Source organism: Medicago truncatula, chromosome 4 (genome assembly GCF_003473485.1).
Source record: "Medicago truncatula cultivar Jemalong A17 chromosome 4, MtrunA17r5.0-ANR, whole genome shotgun sequence".
Classification (NCBI taxonomy): domain Eukaryota; kingdom Viridiplantae; phylum Streptophyta; class Magnoliopsida; order Fabales; family Fabaceae; genus Medicago; species Medicago truncatula.
This window is the reverse complement of record NC_053045.1, coordinates 58,976,236-58,999,436: the sequence shown is the minus strand read 5'-3', so window position 1 is coordinate 58,999,436 and position 23,201 is coordinate 58,976,236. Positions and strand designations below refer to the sequence as shown.

The following is a 23,201-nucleotide window of genomic DNA, read 5'->3' as shown; positions in this document are numbered from 1 at the left end:
TCGAAAATTGTGACAAGGAGGTCAACCAATCGATTTAGCCTTCACAATGTTTATGTTGTTCATGCTTATTTAAGATTCTTTTTTTTTTCTTTCGTGACTTGTGATTCCCTTCCGGTTAGTACATTGATTTAGCTTCATGTTTTTATTGGAAATTCTTCTACATGCGGTACTTAAGACCCAACCCTTTCATTAAGAGGTGTCTATTTGTTTGGAGTTATGCACGTGCAACCTCCACTTTCATGATCGAAACCCGCTTGAAGCGGTAGGGCTATGTTTTAGATAGGGGAAACAATATCGATCATTAACATTGACAAAAACATTTATAGGATGAACGAGAACGTTTGGTTTCCCTACGTTATTTTGGATGAAGCCAGTTTCATAGCCCCACTGACCGTACTCAATTAACTAAGTAATTAAAATCACTATGTGAGTGTAAAATGTGGTTAGAAAGGATATTGAGGTGATGCGTGCTTTACCTTTCTCTAGATGTGCAATCTATATCCTACCCTTGAATATGTGGATAATCGTATGAGTTGAAGTCCTTTATCGGTAAGGAAAATTATGTTTTTTGACGTTGTTGTAGTTATATCTCCTTAATTATGTCATAATAATCAGTGTAGTTGTGATTATGTGGCATGTCCCTTATGTACATGATAATTGTGCTAAGTCCTTTTCAAAACAGTGTTACTAAGTTTTTGATTTTTCAACCTTCCGACTGACTAATTACTTAAGTCTAACGAGGGAAAAAAGGCAGTGATAAGATAATTGATTATTTTCTCGGAGAATTGAACTTCCCATGAACTTTTTGTCATCCATTGAAGAGTGACACGAGTTGACTTCGATGTGAGCATTTCCAAACATACGTTGTCGTCCTATAGCTGGGGTGTGACGAGCCCGATGACGAGGAACACGATACATATACCATGCTTGCTAAGTGGGATGTCTCTATGAGACTAGTGAGATGCACGAAGTGGGAATTCTTTTAGCGATATTAATGTGATAACTCGATTTTCAAGAGCAACCATGCAATCTTCTTGCATCCTTTTATGTCACCTAAAAGAATATCGATGTAAGTTGAGTGAGTCTACGAGTAGCCACCTACGCATGAGCATCAACCATGTTCCTTACACAATGTTCGAAGTAATGGTACCAAATGAATCAGAGATGTTCACATGTTGTTTGAACTGAGAGTGACATTGTGAGGAACTATGCTATGTGTGGGAAATTTTATCAATGGGGGAGTATATGTGGGAATATGCCATCAAATGTATTTTATGCATATGTTAACATCGTAGGAAGAATGTCTTCCTAGATACCATGTGTGTACTTGTGTATTTGTCATTACGATTCTTGTTTAGATATACCGTGTTAGCATATATTGGACGAATACATGTCTACTATGTCTTGCTCTGTAAATGTTATGATATGTTAATACGTTTTATGTTCCTTGTAGTATAACATGTCTGAGAATGTATTGCATGCTTTTAAATGTCATAACATGCTTCCTATGCTCCTTAATGCTTAACATTGTCAAGACATTTGAACAAATCATCCTAAGAATAAAATGAATAAAATACCATGCATCCTTACATCCCAAATGATATCATGCTATAAAATGTTTAAGATGATTATGTATTCTACCATGCATATTCATGATTACATGATTTACATGCAATATTGTGTTCTCCTTACCCACATTTTATCTTTCATGATTTTTACTACTTACCCTAAGAGCCATTTTGGTGTGAATATGATAGGATAGAGACATGATGTGATTATAAGTTGGATAAGGATATGATACGATAATGACATGATATACACCTATCATATCATGCGTTTGGTGGACACATGATAAAAAATATGATAACAATATATTATCTTATCATATGTTTGGCATACATTATAGGATAATATATGATAGTGCCAACTAGATTCTAATTGAAAAAAAGTCGATTGAGATACTATGAGAAAGACAAGATTAAACACAAAAAATAGAGTTGATCGAAAATTAAGCACATAATAATAAACAATTGGAACAGAAACAAAAAATGAAACACGAAGCCTGAAATAAAAAGAAGCTAAGGCACCGTGGTGTGATTTGGTGTGTGAAAAATCAGTGGTTTCAATTCAACCCAAACACCAAACTTGCATCATCTTAAATTAGATATTTATCTCGTCATATGATATTGTTATACCTATACCTTTGCAAATGGTATGCTAACTTCAATTCGAATAGAAACGATCGGGAAGAGGATAAAAAAAAAAAAGAGAAAACATGAAGAAAGGTATAATTAGGAAACAATTAGGAAAAAGAAAAAACTGAAACAGGATTTTGGAAGAGAACAATTAGAGAGGGCGGGAGTCGAAGAAGGTCTTTGAGAAACAGAAGAAACGCGTGTGATAACTTTATGCGATCATGTTGTTAATCTATCAAATTTTAAGGATAAAAATAATAAAAGGTGAATAAGATAGGTATATTATTCTTTTCTATTTGTGCACTAAAGAGTGTATTAAATTAGAATATGATAGCTTTATCATATCATGTCTCTTTATATATATGCATGAAACGAACTCTAATACGATAGATTAATAACGTAAAATATCTTACTGAAATTAATAAAAGTAAAAGGCCTAAATAAATAATAACTAGTATAGTGATTACCTAATAATAAAGTTGATAAAAAAGGAAATTAAAAAAAAAATTGATTAAAAGTTAAAGTGGACCACCACTAAAGCGGTGTCAGTACCAGGTTCTTACATATACTAGTCATAAATAAACTTAGAGAAGTTAACCCGCGGAGGGACCTATATAAAAACCAATTCTTCTCATTTCCTTCATTTTCATTTTCATTCTCTTCAATCGATTCTGTTACATACACTCTTTTATCATTCTCATTCACGCCATTTCTACGCATCACCGCTTACAACAATCAAACCCTAATTCTCTCATCTCTTCATGGATCCTTTCCTATTTCCCTTCTGATCGCACTCTATCTTCTCCGATTATTCATCATGTTCGAAGCTCACGTAAGAATTCTTTCTTTCGCGCATCAATTTTCAGCCTCAATTTCAATTTTCCGTTTCAATTTGTGTACGCGATCTTTCTTTTTATGCTTCGGTTTGAATGATTTGCAATGATTCTTGATCACATGCTTCGAACTATTTTTATCGATTAATAGTGTTGATTTTGCTTTTGTTTCCAGGTACTGCATTTGCTTCGAAAATATTTGGGCGAATATGTACATGGACTCTCTGCGGAGGCGTTGAGAATAAGTGTTTGGAAAGGTTTGTTTTCTGTTATTTTCTCTTAATTTATTCTCAATTTTCTTGAATTCCTATGCTGAAATTTTGCATTCTGAGGTTAAATTAGTAGTTATGGATAACCTGAGGTGTTGTTGTGAGTAGAAAGAAGAGTAATCTATGCTCCATTTGGTTGGAACTTAACTTTAGAGTCTTTAGAATATGAAGCACAGACACACGCGAACATTGGACACGACATTGTCGACACTACCGATTTAATTTGAAAAAATGACATAATTCAATTTAATCAGATGTGTTAGTAACACACCGACACATGTCGGACACCAAACACGCCTTTGATCAGAAGTGTCGCTTTAGAGTTTTAGATAGATTTTTTGTGGGATGGGCTTATTTTCCTAAGATATTTTTTTAGCTTTGAGGTCATTGATTTCTAAGGTTTTTTTTTTTTTTTTTTTTTTGATATTCAAATGGAATTGTTTTTTGCTCTTTGAGGTGATTTATGAACTATGGAGATTTATCATATGCTATGGTAAATGTAGTTTCATGTGCACGCGCCTTTACATTTTAATATTATGTGTTTTTATATGGAACCATATTAAATATTGCGCCAGCGAATACCTTTTTATTGAATGAATTCATCTCAAAATACAATGTTGGCTGAAGCTTTTTGTCATGAATGCTTGTAAAATTACACATTTCTCCGAAATGGTTTATACTCTATTGAGGCACTTGTTCATTGGTATTCCATCTAAAGTCTCAACTCTGCAGGTGACGTCGTCCTCAAAGATTTGAAACTAAAGTCAGAGGCACTAAATGCACTAAAACTTCCTGTTACTGTCAAATCTGGCTTTGTTGGTACCATCACATTGAAGGTAGCATTTAACATTTCTGGTTGCTGCTAACGTTTGACTCATTACTTTGGATTTCTTAGTCATAGTCATATATGCGTGCATCTATGTATGTTTGATAATTATACAAACATGAATGGATACATGTGCACATGCTTACATGTAAAATATATGGCATACAAGTTTGCATGTTTGACTTTGTAATTTCAATGTATTTTTTTTGTTGTTTACAATGTTATTTTTATTGCTCTTCTTTTTACCTTGTTTGTTGCTCTTCATTTCCCCCCTTTTCACGTCCTATGGAATTCTTCCTCGTGATTTCACATTGTATGTTCATTAGAATTTCTACCTCAATCTCTATAATGTAATAGGTTCCTTGGAAAAGTTTGGGGAAAGAACCGGTGATTGTTCTAATCGATCGTGTCTTTGTTCTTGCTAATCCTGCTCCTGATAGTCGGACTATAAAGGTACATAAGTATTCTTTTTGTTGTTTAACTAACTTATGTTTGTATCTTTTGCTTAATTGAGCTTATTTTATTACAGGAGGAGGATAGAGAAAAACTTTTCCAAGACAAGCTTCAGCAAATTGAGGTAGGATTCTATGCTTGTGTGAAAATATCTTTATTTGATAACATTTGTTTTAAAGCTGTATTGTTGTTTGTTGCCGGGTTGATTGTGTAATATATTCTTAATTTTCCTGCAATAGAAGTGTGTAAGGTTATCTTGTTGTTTGTGCTTGGACAAAATTTTGTTTTTATCATTGTCAATCGATTTTATGAACCTTCAATGTTGCATGTGACTGGATGTTAGGCGGTAAGTAGCCAACAAGATAGTAAACGTAGTGAGAGCAGAGATGAAAATGTTCTGATTGTTGAGTGGTCACATAAGACCTGGTAGGTTTAGAAATACAATCATTTATGGGAGGACTTGTGTACATCTAATTGTAGAAAAGATTGTAGAGGCTTGCCATAGGTAGTTTAAACATGTGTGGAAAAGACCCATGGAAGCACTTGCAGGGAGGGTTGGCTAGATTGAAGGTAGCCCAATTGATAGAAAAACAGAGGGAGACAACAAATTATAGGCCTTACCTTTATGAAAAAGTTAGATAAAATTGGTCTATCTCTGGACTCGATACATGATAGGGTACTATGCGTTGTTTGATCCATAAAGCCGATTCGCCTAGTGGAAAACATCTTGTTTAAGTTACACCTTCTGTTACAGCTATGCTTAGCTGTCACTTCTACTATACATGCTTGCAGCATGTATTAATCCTCAGTATCAATCTACAGAAAACTATTCAGTTTCTTGTTTCTCTCTCAATCTAGACAGACTACTAGAGGCGTCCAAGAGGTTCTCAGAGGTAAGGGTTTGGACTTGTAGCCTTGAGGAACTAGTTCAAATACCCTCGGGGGGTTCTAAAACGGTCACCAGTACTGCTTTGTTAATAATAATTTCTCCGTTCCCCAATTTTTTATTCTATTTAAAAGACACACTACTAAAGGTTAGCGTAGTTTGCACTGTTATGCTTTATCTTCATTTCAATTAGTTGTGTTCCTTTGAAAAGGGAAGGTTCGTAGATAGAAAATAAAGTGATTAGCAAGGAAATTAAGACGTATAGATTTTTATTCTTTTGTGTCCTTGTAAGCAAACTAGCATTTGGTTTTAATTCTTATCTGGTTTCATGTAAAATCAGGTGGCCTTTTCTTTTCTGATGCATTTCCCCTTGTTTTTGGGCCTTTGTTAAACTTCGTCTACCTTCATTTCCTAACATGTATTTTTGTAATATTCGTTTTCAATTTTATCCTTTTTTTTTTTTCCGTGGTCATGCAGGAAGCAGAGTCAGCAACACTTGATGCAATATCCAAGTCCAAGTTGGGAAATGTATGACTTTTATATAATCTAGCTGTTTTTAAAATTCACTTGGTTTTATGATTAGTTTTACCCTTTTTTACTTTAATGTTATTAAAACATTGAATGAAAGTATGAGAACTTAAAGAAATGACTTTCTGAATGTGCTTGAGTTTTGAGTGCACTCAGCAAGATATGTTTCTATTCCTTAGAGTAACAATGAGAGTAGATGCAGAATGTTTAAATCTTCTAGAATTATTTTGAGCCAAAATAGTTCACAAATGCCTTGTGCCTGTGCATATCCTGGAAAACAGCTTCAACGCTAGAACGGGCCACACACAATTGCTTTTTATTGCTCCAATTACTCCCTCCGTCTTATATTATGTGTCTCATTTAGAAATTTGTTTTGTATTATTTGTTGTTTTAGAATACCAATAAAACATTCATTATCTTTTTCCACTAATATACCCTTATTTATTGTATCTCAACTCCTAACTAGTCCATTAACTGTTATTAGTAACGATACTTTACTAAATACAATTCATTTTTTCATAGAAATTAGTGCACCCAATGACTTTCTTAAAAAGTGTGCATTACCTTAAAAGACACATATTATGAAACACAAGGAGTACTCAAATTCCTCCAAGAAAGGTACAATAACCAGTGGTAGCATGCTGCCAGTAGCTGACCCTGCATAGTCGGCATCAATATAAGTCTTAATAACTATACTGCCATTCCTTTTTTGTAAACTTCTTCTTGGAACTGCTTAAATGAACTTCTCTGGAATTATGTATGAATTGCCTAGGCAGTGAGCTAACTTACAATGAATAAAATGTTTTGTTTTGTGTGAAACAAATAGATTAATTTCCCAACTAATCATTGATACCTTTCCTCGTCTACTGCTGCACCTTAACCTTGCTTAATAGTTGAGTACATATATGGGTGTACTTGCATCAAAAACTATCTTACCGAGGATTTTGTTTTATCTAAGCATGATTTGATTAAGTCAGTACTTTTATTGGGAAGATCCCCCCCCCCCCCCCCCTCTTTTTCTCTGTTTGCGTGTGTAGTTGAAATAATCTGTGTGAGCATGCCCGTGAAATAATTTGACTGACAGCTTTATTATCTTACAGCCATCTTCTGGAAATTCATGGCTGAGTTCTCTGATCTCTACAATTATTGGAAATCTCAAGATATCTATAAGTAATGTGCATATCAGATATGAAGATTCTGTCAGGTTAGTTTTTTTCTTTTCGAGAGCATACAAGTATCTATGCATATTGACATTTAATTCAGTTTTTCTACTTTGTAGATCAATGAGGTTCTTTTTCTTTGTTTCCACTTGCTTACGCTATTAAGTGTTGTTTGCAGTAATCCCGGCCATCCATTTTCTTCAGGCGTGACCTTGGCTAAGCTTGCCGCTGTTACAATGGATGAACAGGGGAATGAAACTTTTGATACTAGTGGTGCTTTGGATAGATTGAGGAAGGTAGGACCTTTTTTTGTTAAGATATTTTATAAACCTTCTATCGAAGGTCAACCTGTTTAAGTAAACCAAATCATGACTTGCCATTATTGTTTTTTGATCTAGTAAAGCTTCCTGTCTTAATGCTCGTTATTGTTACTTCTGTATTGGGTTGTTGTACAGGGTTGGGATTTATTTTGCAATATTTCGTAATTTAGTGATAGAGGTGGATCAGAGTTAATAAGAAAAGTAGAGATTTTATTCAAGTAAAAAACTCCAAAATCTTGGTCAGTATTAAGTTGATATACAATAAAGTCAATAACTGAGATGGTAAATGGAGAAAGTAAATCCCTTTAAAAAAAATGCAGAAAGTAGAAAAAGAAGACACTCCTAGGTAATCTAGAGATCGAGACTTTCTGAATTCTGAAATTCTCAAACAAATTTGAATTGCCCCCATTACTCTCTCTTCCCTTTTTATTATCACCCCAATTATTCCATTTTACTGCCTACCGGAAAGTTAAGTTACTAACTGTTAAAGAGTCCCACATTGGTTGAACGATGTCCTAAACAAGTGTTTATAAGTGGGGGCAGTCCACCAAGCCCATAAGCCAGTGGGGTTGTATTAGGCTCAACCACAATTTCTAAGATGGTATCAGAACCTCCTCCAATATCCGTTGCGCTACCTGCTATTAGGTTTCTGCAATCCGGCTACCCACCAAGCCGGATAGTGCTGGGCATGAGGGGGTGTGTTAAAGAGTCCACATTGGTCGAGAGATGTCTTGAACAAGTGTTTATAAGTGGGGGCAATCCTCACCTCATAAGCCAATTTTGTGGGGTTGTATTAGGTCCAACCACAATTTCTATGATGGTAGCAGAGCCTCCTCCAATATCCGTTGAGCCACCTGCTATCAGGTTTCCGCAATCCGGCCACCCACCAAGCCGAATAGTGCTGGGCGTGAGGGTGTGTGTTAAAGAGTCCACATTGGTCGAGAGATGGCCTGAACAAGTGTTTACCCACCAAGCCGAACAATGCTGGGCGTGAGGGTGTGTGTTAAAGAGTCCACATTGGTCGAGAGATGGCCTGAACAAGTGTTTATAAGTGGGGGCAGTCCTCACCTCATAAGCCGATTTTGTGGGGTTGTGTTAGGCCCAACCACAATTTCTAAGACTTATTATCCCCCTCCTCCAATATTCGTTGTGCCACCTGCTATTAGGTTTCCGCAATCCGATTTTGTGGGGTTGTATTAGGTCCAACCACAATTTCTATGATGGTATCAGAGCCTCCTCCAATATCTGTTGCGCCACCTGCTATTAGGTTTCCGCAATCCGTCCACCCACCAAGCCGAATAGTGCTCGGTGTGAGGATGTGTGTTAAAGAGTCCACATTGGTCGAGAGATGGCCTGAACAAGTGTTTATAAGTGGGGGCAGTCCTCACCTCATAAGCCGATTTTGTGGGGTTGTGTTAGGCCCAACCACAATTTCCAAGACTTACTATCCCCCTCCTCCAATATCCGTTGCGCCACCTGCTATTAGGTTTCCGCAATCTGGCCACCCACCAAGCCGAATAGTGCTGGGCTTGAGGGGGTGTGTTAAAGAGTCCACATTGGTCGAGAGATGGCCTGAACAAGTGTTTATAAGTGGGGGCAGTCCTCACCTCTTAGCCGATTTTGTGGGGTTGTGTTAGGTCCAACCACAATTTCTAAGACTTACTATCCCTCTCCCCTTTTTGCCCCTGCTCCCTCTGTCACAATCAACTGTCAAGTGGACAACTGCTATTATTAATAAGGCCCCATGGTTCTAATATTATGATACCAGGGTGCTATTTCCTATTGAAAATTCTCTTAATTAGTGTTTTACCAGTAGATACAAAGGCAGATGGTATTCATAATTCCTACATTTTACTCTTGCCATATGGTTGGGTCAGAGATGTAGCTTCCTGGCAATATCTGGCTGGTTTTATTTGATGATTTCAGTAGCCACTTTTTCAGCTATGTGTACTTCTCTCCCCATGTGACATGATGCACCACAGAATGGTGGTAGAGATTTTAATAAGTCCTTTCCTTGACAGCTTAATCACTTGGGATGGCTTGGTTCCTTAAATCTTAGTAGAGCCTCTTTGATATATTTTGGCTGTTGACTCCACTTCTAATTTAATTAAGTTGTTCAGAGCACTAGAGGTAGGGGTAGGCAAAGGATCTAGAGATAAATGAGTTAGAGAAAGACATGGTTTTTGGTAGAACACTATGGCGTCGTTTGATTCATGCAGCTGACCCCACTTAGTGGGATAAGGCTTGGTTGTTGTTGTTGTCCAGCTCACGATCAAAATGGGCTTTTACATTGTTTAGGCAGTGCAACTCATTATTTTGGTTTGACAAATATTTTATTCTTATTACAGTCAGTGCACCTTGAGAGGCTAGCTCTTTATCATGATTCTGACCGGCTTCCTTGGGAGATTGACAAGAGATGGGAGGATATTGGTCCACATGAATGGATTGAGGTTTGTCTAATTTGATAAATTCCGGATATTCATTTTCTGTTACATATACATCTGTCAACTAGATTTTTTATCAGCATGGTATGTTATGTATGCTCCTCATTTCATGCGTTTGTCATATTTGTTCTTTACCAGATATTTGAAGATGGCATAAATGAGCCTACCGATTACCATAAGTCGGTGTCAAAGTGGGCTGTGAACCGGACATACTTGGTTTATCCTATCAATGCAGTCCTACAATATCATCGTCTTGGAAACCAAGAAAGAAGTGATCCTGAGATTCCGTTTGAGAAAGTTTCACTAGTCCTCTCGGATGTCTCTCTTACTCTTACCGAGGTATTTAATTTTCAATTATTTATTTATTTCTTTCTAGAATTGCCCCTGATTTTGGTCTCCAACACGAATCTAATCAAGAGAAAAGGTATAGAATCCTGGAGTCATTTGCGTCTCCTTGAAATTACTGTTTGTTTGACTTGTTCCCGTCTGAACTGCAGGCTCAGTATCATGATTGGATAAAGCTCTTGGAAGCCGTTTCAAGATACAAGACATATATGGAAGTTTCTCATTTACGGCCTTCAGTTCCCATCTCAAGGGCACCTTATTTGTGGTGGCAGTATGCGGCACAGGCTACACTCCAGCAGCTGAAGATGTGGTAATTAAATTATGGTTTTGTTTCAATAAATTACCTTTTTTTAATGAGATATGCATGAGAGTGCAGAAGTACCCCATCGTATTTATTTTCTGCTATTGTTAAATCCTGAATTTGATATTGATTTTACACTGTTAAATCAGTTATCGCTTGTCATGGGACCAAATTAGACATCTTTGTCAGCGTCGGCGGCGATACATTCAGTTGTATGTGGCTTCTCTTCAACAGTCATCCAATGTCAACTATGTAGAAATCAGAGAAATAGAGAAGGATCTTGATTCAAAAGTGATTCTTCTATGGAGGTCTGTGTATTATTACTCTTGATGGTTAATGTGCTGTTGATTATTGACGATGAATATAGTATTTTATGCTATAACTTATGACTATTTTTGTTCTCCCATTTGAAGACCAGCTTAAAAAAATTGTTTCTGATTTTTGTCTTCAAATTTCACAAATATTTTTTTTGTGCATGCGAGATTTAAATTTAATGCGATGGAAAAGCTCACAATGGTTTTTTAAGAATCTCTTTTGAGATTTTTTGTAAGAAGTACTTAAGAGTGTGTTTGTTTAAAGAATCACTATGAATTAAAAATTAAGGGCTCAGATTACATCATTGACATTTGACAGTGGGGCTATTCTATTTACATATATAATCTTATCCCTTAATTTTTATAAATGGTTGAAATTAAATGTTCTCCTGTCTCACAGTAACAAAGTGGCCTCACATGAGTCGTGCCCTACATATATAATCAGTACACAGTCTACAAATAGAAAGCTGCATAATAAAAAAGTGAATTTAGAGGTTTGTCGTGCTCCCTAAAGAATGAGGACAACACGTTGAAAGGAAATTGAGGCAGTTCACAACTTAAATATTGGGAGGTTTATGTATTAGGGTGATTATAGTGTTAGCGACCAACTCTCGGGTGGGATTTAGTCCCACATCGGATAGATAGGAATCTTGAGAAGAGTTTATAAAGAGGAGGCATTCCTCACCGTACAAGCCGGTTTTGTATGGATGAGTCAGGCCTCAATATTCGTGACATATAGGAGTATTAATACTTTGACACTTCATTTTTCTATTTAAAAAATGTGTTTTGTGCAATTCAATGCTGCTTTATCGGTTTTATTACCTTCTTCTCTGTATATACTACTCTAAAAAAATTTGCTTGTTTATTTTTATAAGACCCCTCCAAACTTTCTTTTGAATTAACTATTTTTCACCATAACACCCTTTTTTACTTCTCTCTTACATGGTGATTAGGGAAAGAGTTGGAGATGTAAGTTCCAATACAAATTACTATTTATAGTGTATTTAGTTGAAATTAAATTTCTTGTGTTCTGAACCCCGTCAAACCCTCCAAACCTCGAGTTTTAACAGAGTCTGAGACTGGTTCGGATTATATAATCCAAAATAGTCGGGGAATGAATTCGGATTATATAATCCAAATCAGCCCAAACTGTGGGCTGTGGCGTTACATGTGGCGTTACAAGGAAGGTTCCCCCGTTTTGTGCTGTGTTTAATGAATTTTAAATGTTATAAACGATTCCTTTGACTGTAGTTACAATCTAGGACCGTTTTATGGCTATAAATAGCCTTGCATCCTTCAACGTTTTCATTCATTCTTCACTTTTCATTCCTTCTACAATTTTCTTTCAAATTTTTTATTTTCGGAGTGAGTTATGATACCATGGTCACTGTTGACCACTCACACTATCCCCAGAATTGCCGTGCAATTTATAGAGTACGGTGGTCAGCAGATACCTTATCAATTACAATACGATTTTTGGGTTTTAGTCATTTTCGGATTATACAATCTGAAAACCCCCAAAAATTAGTTCGGTTTATATAATCCGAACTGGGGTTATTTTCAGAATTGAATAGGGCACATGAGACTGGGATAGCGGCCCCTATATCCGTAGTAACCAAATTGGGGTGGCACTGCTGTAGCGGATTCTTGAAAATCTGCTATGCTACAGCCTCTAGTTGATAACGATGATCCTGTTGCATCTCAACTTTGTTTTGCATTGCTGGAAAAGATGTGAGTATCACTTATTTTTGGAATAATTGAATTCCATAGCCAAGCCATAACCATTGAGTATTCATCATCCCTTATACTATATTTTGGATCTACATTCTCTGGTCCAGCTGCATGATTGATTTATATAGACTAAGATTGCAAGGACAAGTAATGACAAATGAAATGTACAAGATACCCGTAAATAGGTCATCACAGTTTTGTACTTGGGAAAATGGAACATTAATGCACTTTAACATCCAACAATCATTAATTTTGTTTAGAGCTCTATTTTGGAATTGTGTATTCTTGGAAGGTGGGGAGGTGCTCAGTCAGTGTTAGACCTCTTAATAGAGAACAATATAAGAGGAGAGAATAGAAATATTATGTTTTTATTATTTGTCAGTTATGTTTTTTATTTAGGAATAAGGGTGCGTTTTTTTTAGATTTTTTCAGAAAAAATTATTTTTTTATAAAAAAAAATCACTTTTGTCATAAGTGTTTGTTTAGGATTTTTAAAAAAAATCATTTTATCAGAAATACCATTTTTGACTAATGAAAAGCTATTAGGACTAGCTTTTCCCTTTTTTTTTTTTGAAGCACATGAATTAGTTAAAAATCATTTTTCTTTGAAAGTGATTTTTACGGGTAGTAAACAAACAGAAATAGCTTCATATTTTTTTAAAAAATCTCTAGATTAAATCTATTTTTATTTAAAGCTAAAACAAACACACCCTAAATAGTGAAAGGAAAGGGGAACTGGATTACTGGACAGTTTTTGTGTTATGGGAACAGGATTACAAACGCACCCATAATTAAGTTGTCATTTTCTTTTAAGTTTATCAATACAGATACCTATTTTTATCCGTCAGGAACAAAAGATGATTCATTAGATGGAGTCAAATGACTTTGAGGGAAAAATAAAAGATGATGAAGCTGGAAAATTATACAGCAAGATACTTGAGCTTAAAACGTTCATATATGCGTGTGTGTGGTATTTTTGAAAGTACTTCAAATAAATCTAAACTAAATATGCCACGAACTTAACCAAGGGAAGCCACCACACCTTTTAAAAGCGTGAAATTTGCAGATGTGATCAGCTCATACTTGCTCACAAAATAAAAATAAAAATCAACTCATACTTATTTCTGGATTTTTTTTGCTCACGAGTGCTCCCAAGAAGTTGAAACACTTATTCATATTATTTAATTTGATTGTTTTTAAATTGTTTTTTATTTTCATGTTATTTTCTTCATCTACTACTTGTAGAATGTTTATTTTTTTGGGTAACATTCTTTTCTTCTTTACATCAATAAATGATAAATGAATGTAATTTGCATGTTTGTCAATTTTTGCTTGTTATTTATAGGCTGCTAGCTCATGCCAAGGCTGAATCTGTGAAATCTAAGGTAGCTGCTGAAGAAAGGAAACTCAAGAACAAGAGCTGGTTTTCATTTAGATGGTATGTGGGAATTTCACAGTTTTGCATACTCTTCCCACTTTCTAATTGGTTTTTGATTTTGCATTTTGTGGAATGAATTTCAGCAACATTCTCAGGCCTTTCTGATATGTATTTCCATAGTATTAGTCTGTACAGATGAAGATTTACTGTAGTTCTATTCTTTTGTAGGTATACTGACGCAGAAGATTCTTTGAGTGATGCTTCTGAGGAGCAACAACTTAAAGAAGAAAGATTGACTACTGAGGAATGGCAGGCAATCAATAAGTTACTAAGTTTTCAGCCCGAGGAGGAGCTGATGCTACGATCTGCAAAAGATGCGCAGAATATGGTCCAATTTCTGGTAACTGTATCTATTGGTCAGGCGGCTGCCAGGATTATCAGTGTGAATCAGGTGGAACTTGTATGTGGTCGTTTCGAGCAACTTGATGTGTCAACCAAGTTTAGGCATCACAGTGTTTACTGTGATGTATTACTAAAATTCTATGGCTTATCTGCTCCTGAAGGTTCCCTTACCCAGGTTTGCTTCTTTTCCTTGTAAGTTGCATAATTATTTTGCTGAAATAACTATAGGTTATTTTGCAGACTTGAAAAGTTTAAGTGTTTTTTTACTCTGTATCTCTCTCCTTATATGCACACACACATGTGCATGTATCTTATCCGGTTTAACTTACATTTTAGTTCCTTTCTTCAAGCTCTACTATTTTGCCTGCATTATTTTTTTAGGTGATCAAAATCCTATATCGTGTTTTTATTATAATTGAAGTCTAACAACTGTTCTTTTTAGATTTTTTGTTTGTTTGCTAGTTCTTACTTCTCGGGAACTTGATGTGTAGAGTGTCTATAGTGAGCAGAAGGTGAATGCATTAGTGGCTAGTTTTGTGCACTTGCCAATTGGGGAGAATATTGATTGGAGATTGTCAGCTACAATTGCCCCATGCCACGTTACGGTAATTTCTGAATGTTTAAGAGTGTGAAAAAGAAGTGTTTTAATTTTTCTATTTTCCCAAAAAATCCCTTATCTTCCTTTTTCCATGTACTTTTTCTTCTATTTTGTCATAAGATTTTCTTCTTTTATCGAATAAGATCCTTCTCTTGGTCTAATTATGAAACACTCCCACTTCCCCTAAAATAAAAATGAGCTTAGACCCATCATGAAATTAGAAAATCAACTCTGTACAAGAGTTTCAATGAAAAGAATATTTCTGCAATGCGTTTGGTATTGCATTTTAAATTTTTGACGCAGGTGTTACATTCTTTCTGAAATGGAAAATTTGTACTGCTTAAAGGCTTGAAATCACATCATGGAGGGTTCTTTCTTACTCTTGTATTCAGGTTTTGATGGATAGTATTGACCGCGTCTTTGAGTTTTTAAAGCGGAGTAAGGCAGTCAGTCCTACTGTTGCATTGGAGACAGCTACTGCTTTGCAGGTGATGTTATCCTTGTATTTGACTTTTGGATTATTTTTAATTCAAAAACTAAGTGATTGTAAAGGAAGCCACTGTTTGAATTCCTAAATTCTGTTTCTCTGTTTGTTATAATATGCTTTGTTTCTCTATGATTGTAAAGGATTCTTCAGACTTGCTGTCCTCGTGTTTGTGGCTTAAAATTGCTAACTTCCACTGCATTGTTGTATGCTACTGCTTTAAGTATTAGGTCTTGTGCGGTTATATAATTAGGAGGATTCAATATATACCCGTGGTCCCTAAAAATAGGACATTATTTTTTATTTTTTTTGTAATTAGTCCATTTTCTTTTGTTTCATTTTTAGTTTCTACATTAAAATTATGTGTAACTTTACATTTTTGTCCTAAACGTATGTCTTTTTAGTCCTTGTGGAGCCCATAAAACCAGAGAAGTATCCAGAAATATATCAAACAGGGGGCTAAAAAATATTTTTGACAAATAATATTATATAAAGATTGAAGAATTTAATTGTATACATCGACGATGTAAAACATTTTTGACACATGTATCCTATCAAATCATTCCATGATGCCAATTTTCTTGGTCAACTCCTAAATTGTCTCTACAAATGTCTATTTGACATGATTTAATTGAATACATGTGTAAAAAAAGTTTATACCATCAATTGATATAAATTAATCTCAAAATTTAATGGTAATAATACTTTAATAATATATATGTGCATATAGTATATTATAACACATAGTATTATATGTAATGTTTTATATTGAATATAATATATAGTATTATATGAGAATTAGAAGGAAAGAGGCGGGGCTGGATCCCATGCTCGCCCCCCTCCATATTCGTCCCTGCATAAAACACAACTTTTTGTTAATTGTAGGGATTAAAAATGAACAAAATTTACATTGTGAAAAAACATAGAAACTCCATTACAAAGATGGAGGGAGTTTTTAATTTTTATTTTTATCAATTAAAGTGGCACTAATGACCATTTTACAACCGACCCCTAGGGGATTTGAACTCGGTACCTTGAGGTTGCAAGGCTAAGGCACATACCACCCAGATATCACCTCAAGTGTAATTATGGTGATGGAGGGAGATTTAGAGAGGAGAGAAAACAGAAATATTAAATCTGTAAACTTTTCTTAATTGGGAATATTACAATTTTTTTTAGTTACAATTGGGACTATTACAATGTGAACAGGGACCAGCAACAACAGCAGCAATAACAACCAAGCCTTATCCCACTAAGTGGGGTCGGCTACATGGATCAAATTACACCTTAAACCAAATTTGGATCCAACTCATTGACCTCTAAATCCTTTCTAATGGTTTCTTTTAATAGTTTTCCTAGGTCTTCCTCTACCTCTTTAAAAAAATTAATGTTTTAATTAAGGTGAATTTGTAAATGTGATGTGTTCATATTGAGTGTGACTTGAATTCAAGTCTGAAATTTCTCAATTGGGTAGAGGCACTACGTGAGTTCCATTATAAGTTTTTGCTGAGGTTGGTGATCTCTCTGGCCATACAAGAGGGTGAGCCTTCCTTTATCCAGACTTTTACAGCAAATAAAATAAAATAAAACAATTATTTAGGGCAATATTATCACTACAATTTTCGAATATTTTTCCCCAGCATGTATTGAATGGGGACCTATTGTAGCTTTATATTCTTTCTGGCCTAACTCGTTTAACCGATAACTGGAAGGGCAGATGAAGTTTGAGAAAGTGACTCGTAGAGCGCAGGAACAATTTCAAATGGTTTTAGAGGAAAAAAGCAGGTATTCACTGTTATTACTTTGTTCTTTTTCTATTTTCTGGAATGTTTTTGCTTCATCTGTCTTTCCTGTTGTTTTGTTGATACCTCTTTTTTCTATGTTCATACCTATGAAAAAGTTAACAGTGTTCATAAAGCCAGTGATCCAATATGCTTGAATTATTAGATATTCTGAGTGAGATGTGGCCAGAAGCTTTTCCTAAGGAATTTGTGAGGATTAAAATGGAAATTTATTCTTTTTTTTTAAATGCTAAAGCATTATCCTTCACTTCGTGTTTTATTTTTCTCATTTCGTTTTCTTAGTTTTTTCTCTTAAATTGGAATAGTATATAATGCTAAATTATAGATTATTGTTTTTGACTGATTTTTCAGATTTGCATTTGATATTGATCTCGATGCTCCTAAAGTAAGAGTTCCTCTCAGAACTAGTGGTTCCGACAGATGTGATAGTCATTTTCTTTTAGATTTTGGTCATTTCACCCTACACACCGCGGTATGCTTCTTGAGTTACCAGATTTTAATTGTGATTATTGCCGTGGTATTTTCTTAAGTTATTCCGTATTCTCACAGGAAAGCCAGTCTGATGAGCAGAGGCAGAATCTTTATTCTCGGTTTTACATTACTGGACGAGATATTGCTGCATTTTTTACCGACTGTGGCTCTGATTTTGGGAGTTGCAGTTTGGTGAAGCCAAATTATGATAGCCAAATAATGAACTCATCCACTACCCAAAAAGAGGAAAATGTTTATTCTCTGCTTGATAGGTGTGGAATGGCAGTACTTGTTAATCAGGTTTGTTTATCATATTCATTCAAACTATTCTATAATCATTGTCTGTGTGACACGTTAGTAAGCATATATTGTTCTTAACTTATCATGTTTCTGCCTGTGGTTACTCAAGATTAAAGTCCCTCATCCAAGTTACCCCTCCACGCTTATTTCCATTCAAGTGCCGAACCTTGGCATTCACCTTTCATCAGAGAGATATTTCAGAATCATGGAACTGCTGAACATATTATACCAGACTATGGAAATTTGTAGTCAGCCCGCGTCAGATAGTTTCCAATCTAAACTTACTCCTTGGGGTCCTGCAGATCTTGCCACTGATGGTAGAATCCTAGTGTGGAAGGTATTTCCATAATTCTTTGTAAATTGACTTATTTGTCATTTATTTCTAAGATATCAATTTGTTTTTTACCAATAAATTGAAAATAATGTTTCATTGCATAGGGAATTGGCAATTCCGTTGCTACATGGCATCCTTGTTTCTTGGTGCTTTCAGGATCATATCTTTATGTATTTGAATCTGCAAAGTCCCAGAGTTACCACCGATACCTAAGGTTTTTTTCATCCTTTTCAGTTTTATTTGTTGGAAATTAATGCCAATGTTTTTTTAACAGAAGAATATTTTATTCAAGAGAAAAGAGGAAAACAACTCTTTTATGGAGGGTGTACTATCCTCCAGAATGGAAAAATTTACAAAAAGAATTATGAAAAAAATATTATAGCAAGGCTGCCCCATTTGTTTTCTTGTCAGAAACTAGAACTTCCTTTAAAATAGCCATGATAAGAACATAATTTTATATTTGGAAGTTATGGGATAAAGTGGCCCCCTTAATGATATGGGGCCATGAGTCACCTCGCAATTGCACTGAAGAACTGCACATTGTCTTAAAAATGCACACTATTTTTTTAGAATTTTTTTGGTAAATTAAACAATAAAAAACTGCTTCAAAGTATAGGGGCTCATCTACTTCCTACCAATCACAAGAATGACTGCTTACAATAATATATATTGGGATAAAGAGCAATGTAATGATTACAAATTTGAAATGATTAATACTAATTCTGTTGAGTAGCATTGACAAAACAAGTATGTTTTTAAAGACAGAATTTTCGATTTGTTTCTTAATGGGTTTGTCCAAGGTAATCAAAACCGGACCGGACATTAAACCGGTGTACTCATGGGTTCAGGGTTCGTAGGTTCAACCGGGGTCCAATCGGTAATATTTAAATATATAAATTTTTATTTAATATATGCTACAGTACACAATAGAATGTAATATATATATTTTACACAGAATTCCCCAATCCTATCCAACACACTTATGATTTCATTCTTTTCATAATTTTTTTTATTATATTCATTTTTCTCTCACATGCTTGTGCCGCATATCTTCAAATAAAAGTTTTCTTCTTCTTTCTCTAGTCACTGCATATAGGGAGGGAAAATCATTTCAAAAACTGTCATTACCCAAATGAGTTGTTAGGCCATCTACATATGTCCATGTTCTAATGATCTCTCATGGGCATGAGAGGGTATGGCCAAAGTATTCCTTATAAGGCTTGAGCTTGCTTTTGGGGTTGAATTATGCCTTACCCTTATGCAATATTTTTGTATAGACCAAAGCCCATGTCTTCCAAATCTTCCAACTTTTTTATCTGCCTTCAGTTTTTACGAGTTTGCTGTTATATTACCTTTAAACAGAATTTGTTTTAATATATTTTATATATGTAATTTTGTGCTTGGACTCTGCAGCATGGCTGGTAGGCAAGTCCTTGATGTTCCCCCAATGAATGTTGGCGGCTCCCCATTTTGTATTGCTGTAAGCACCAGGGGAATGGATATTCAGAAGGTAAGCTAAATACGTTCCGGTAATCTTGAAATATGTATGGCGTTTCATTTCTGAAATTGTTCCTATTTTTTTTTTTTTTGTTCAAGAAATTGTTCCTATTTTATTCCACTACTGTTCATTATGAACTCTCATTCAACACTGTACGCTGTTTGGATAACATCAAATTAATGGAGCGGAATGAAACGAAATGGAATGGAACATGGAATAAAGATTACATTCCATTGTTTGGATATTTTTTGACGGAATGAAACTAATTTCCCACTCCATTATTTGGAAAGTGGACGGAATGGAATGAGTTATAACTTTTTTATTCCATTTTTACCCTTCAGTTCAAAAGCATTTATTTTGCCATCGTTCATGAGTAGTACCTTGATAAACGAGTACCGGAATAACAATTTGTAATTGTATTATTAATGTGTTCCATTCCATTGGATACACCCCAAATTGGGAGGAATGACAATTTGGCTAAATGGGTGGTATTGGATGGAATGAATTCCATCACACTCCATTCCATCCCACTCTTTTTTTACAAAACCAAACAATGGAACATGCTTCCATCCCACTCCATTCCATTCCACCACTCTTCATCAATCAAAACTGTAGAAGGGACCTAACCAGAGCGCTGATACGATCTTAGTACTTGTGATTGTGCCTAGCACAACCCCACAAACCGGCTTGTGAGGTGAGGATTTCACCCACTTATAAACACTTATTCAGGCCATCTCTCAACCGATGTAGGACTCTAACAGAGACCATACTCTATTTATCAAACATTGTGTCCGGGGGAGTGACAGTTGTGTTGGTGCATGTGGACGACATTATAGTGACAGGTGATGATGAAGAGGAGCAACAACTGTTAGGCCAACACTTAGCCAATGAAGTTGAGATTAAGACCTTGGGAAAATTGAAGTATTTTCTGTTGGACTGGACTGAAACAGTCCTGAAAACTCTGCATATACATGGATAATTGTGGCAGAGTTAACATTAGCGTAACCATTTCAATCAAATTCAGTTTAACCTTTTTTGTATTCCTCTCTCAACCTATCAACTCTAATACCCCGATGAAACAAGACCAGATGACCTACCTTTATGCTTTGATCACATCTTTTTTTGTGAAGGAAAGTAGCTTATAGTTTTTCATTACATATTAAAGACCAAATACAAGGTGGAACATTATCAAACACATGGGGACTAGCTAAGGACAAGGCCTCTCGAGCAAGAGTATGAGCGACCTCGTTCGCTTGTCTCCGACTAAACTCTACTGTTTTCAAAAAAAAAAATTATGTTGAAATTTGGGGCCTAACTCATCCTTACAAAACCGGCTTGTAAGAGGAGTGCCTCCTCTTTATAAACTCTTCTCAAGAGTACTATCTATCTGATGTGGGACTAAATCCACTCCCTCAAAGCCAACACAATGAAGGTGTTGGAGGCTGCAATTAAGGCTAACCGAAGGTCGCAATTTAGGCGACTAGGGGTGGACCGCAATTAAGGCGGAATTTCCAACACACCTCCTCACGCTTCAGCCCGGCCCAATGGGCCTGAAGCGTGGACGATGCAGGAAGCCCAACGATAGATCTAGGATAGGCTTTGATACCGTGTTGAAATTTGGGGCCTAACTCATCCTTACAAAACCGGCTTGTAAGGTGAGGAGTACCTCTTCTTTATAAAATCTTCTCAAGAGTACTATCTATCCGATGTGGGACTAAATCCACCCCCTCAAAGCCAACACAATGAAGGTGTTGGAGGCTGCAATTAAGGCTAACCGAAGGTCGCAATTTAGGCGACTAGGGGTGGACCGCAATTAAGGCGGAATTTCCAACAAATTACAACACCGTCTACAATCATCAATAATTGCTCCAAACTCGGAGATATCACAACTACCATGATTATAATAATCTGCAACCTTCTTGGCATCCAGCTCGAAATCTACATTTCTTAGTTGCAGGGTCTGCACCCAATACATAGCATGCGACAGCCCCATGGCTTCTCCTAAGTCTGACAAGCACATCTTTTGGTTTCTGATTTTTAAATAAAAAGTAGGGGATCAAACATTAAATTTTGGTTCAGCTGCTAGAAACTTCATATAGGTAACCATTGTGAATAGGTATGCTTGTTTTTTAACTGGCTCTGCATGACTCTTTGAAATATGATTTTCCTTCCAGGCTCTGGAATCTTCTAGTACCTGGATCTTAGACTTTCGGGAAGAAGAGGAGAAGGGTTGCTGGTTTAAGGGACTCATCCAAGCTACATATCAAGCTTCAGTAAGACAGCCTTAGTATGCTTTTTTCACATTCATTTTGCTTTGATAAGTTATTATATCCTTGATCTTCATAGTTCATTTCTTAGATGTTTACATTTTGCTTGCAGACTCCTCTATCAGTTGATGTGCTAGGTAACTCTGAGGGTGCTACTGCATCCTACAATGTTCTTAATAACACAAATTCAAAAACAGCTGATATTGTTATAAATGGGGCATTGATGGAAGCCAAACTGTTTGTATATGGAAAGGTTTGATACATTCCTTTTTAGGCTTTTTCTGGCACAAGCATGAAGAATGATTATTGTAATTTGCACACGAGCGCACACACATCTTTCATGTTGTTACTTTTTATCACATTCCCAAACTATGCCTATCCAGTATTGAATCGAGAGAGTTTTCTAAGTAAAACTGTTTAAACAGAAAGTTACTATGTATTTATCTGCTGAGTACAGCTGTATTTATAGTCTCTGAAGATTGTAAGATAAGCCACCGTATAACATAACTGAACTATCAACTGCCACTGACTAACTAATTTGTTAAGTATTAATGATTCTTGAGGATTCTGAATACAAGTTTGGCATTTATAGTGCCTAGCAGCTTAACTAACACGCTAACAGAAAGGTAGTTATGACAGTTGTCTGCCAACTAATCAAAATAAACTTAAACAACAATGAATATTCTAGAAAACCTATTATCAGTAATATCTGACATATGTGGAAATTTATGTGTTTTAATGTATGTGCAGGCTGGAAACACGACTGATGGAAATCTTGATGAGTCTCTTATTCTTGAAATTGTTGCAGATGGGGGAAAGGTTTGTTTGTATAAGCTTCTACATTTGGTTCTTAGATCGATATAATCTTGAATTGGAACTTCCCTAGACTGGTTAACTCTTTTGATTGTCTTTTTATGCATTTTTTGTCCCTATGTATAAGAACGTGGACAAGTGTCTGTAGGTTTCAGTGACATTTTGTGTTTAGTATTACGCATATGTTTTTCGATTTCAACAGGAACTTGTGTATTTATTTAATCTGTTTTATGTGTCCGAAGGGGGAGC

The 23,201-nt window shown here is 35.6% G+C and overlaps 1 protein-coding gene across 1 annotated transcript in view; it reads left to right on the top strand.

Moving 5' to 3' along the window:
• Positions 1–2,787: 2,787 nt before the first annotated feature.
• Positions 2,788–23,201, top strand: part of LOC25494140 (uncharacterized) — a 50,315-nt gene continuing 29,901 nt past the window's right edge. The window contains exons 1-25 of the mRNA XM_024782589.2: positions 2,788–3,027; positions 3,204–3,285; positions 4,030–4,133; positions 4,481–4,576; positions 4,653–4,700; positions 5,940–5,990; positions 7,091–7,194; positions 7,329–7,446; positions 9,819–9,920; positions 10,053–10,253; positions 10,412–10,569; positions 10,710–10,868; positions 13,951–14,043; positions 14,212–14,560; positions 14,877–14,990; positions 15,376–15,471; positions 17,185–17,252; positions 17,621–17,741; positions 17,819–18,040; positions 18,150–18,377; positions 18,479–18,588; positions 19,788–19,884; positions 22,047–22,145; positions 22,252–22,392; positions 22,890–22,958. Coding sequence (XP_024638357.1) covers positions 3,013–3,027; positions 3,204–3,285; positions 4,030–4,133; positions 4,481–4,576; positions 4,653–4,700; positions 5,940–5,990; positions 7,091–7,194; positions 7,329–7,446; positions 9,819–9,920; positions 10,053–10,253; positions 10,412–10,569; positions 10,710–10,868; positions 13,951–14,043; positions 14,212–14,560; positions 14,877–14,990; positions 15,376–15,471; positions 17,185–17,252; positions 17,621–17,741; positions 17,819–18,040; positions 18,150–18,377; positions 18,479–18,588; positions 19,788–19,884; positions 22,047–22,145; positions 22,252–22,392; positions 22,890–22,958 — 3,045 coding nt within the window. The 5' untranslated portion in view covers positions 2,788–3,012. The remainder of the gene's footprint in view (positions 3,028–3,203; positions 3,286–4,029; positions 4,134–4,480; positions 4,577–4,652; positions 4,701–5,939; positions 5,991–7,090; positions 7,195–7,328; positions 7,447–9,818; positions 9,921–10,052; positions 10,254–10,411; positions 10,570–10,709; positions 10,869–13,950; positions 14,044–14,211; positions 14,561–14,876; positions 14,991–15,375; positions 15,472–17,184; positions 17,253–17,620; positions 17,742–17,818; positions 18,041–18,149; positions 18,378–18,478; positions 18,589–19,787; positions 19,885–22,046; positions 22,146–22,251; positions 22,393–22,889; positions 22,959–23,201) is intronic.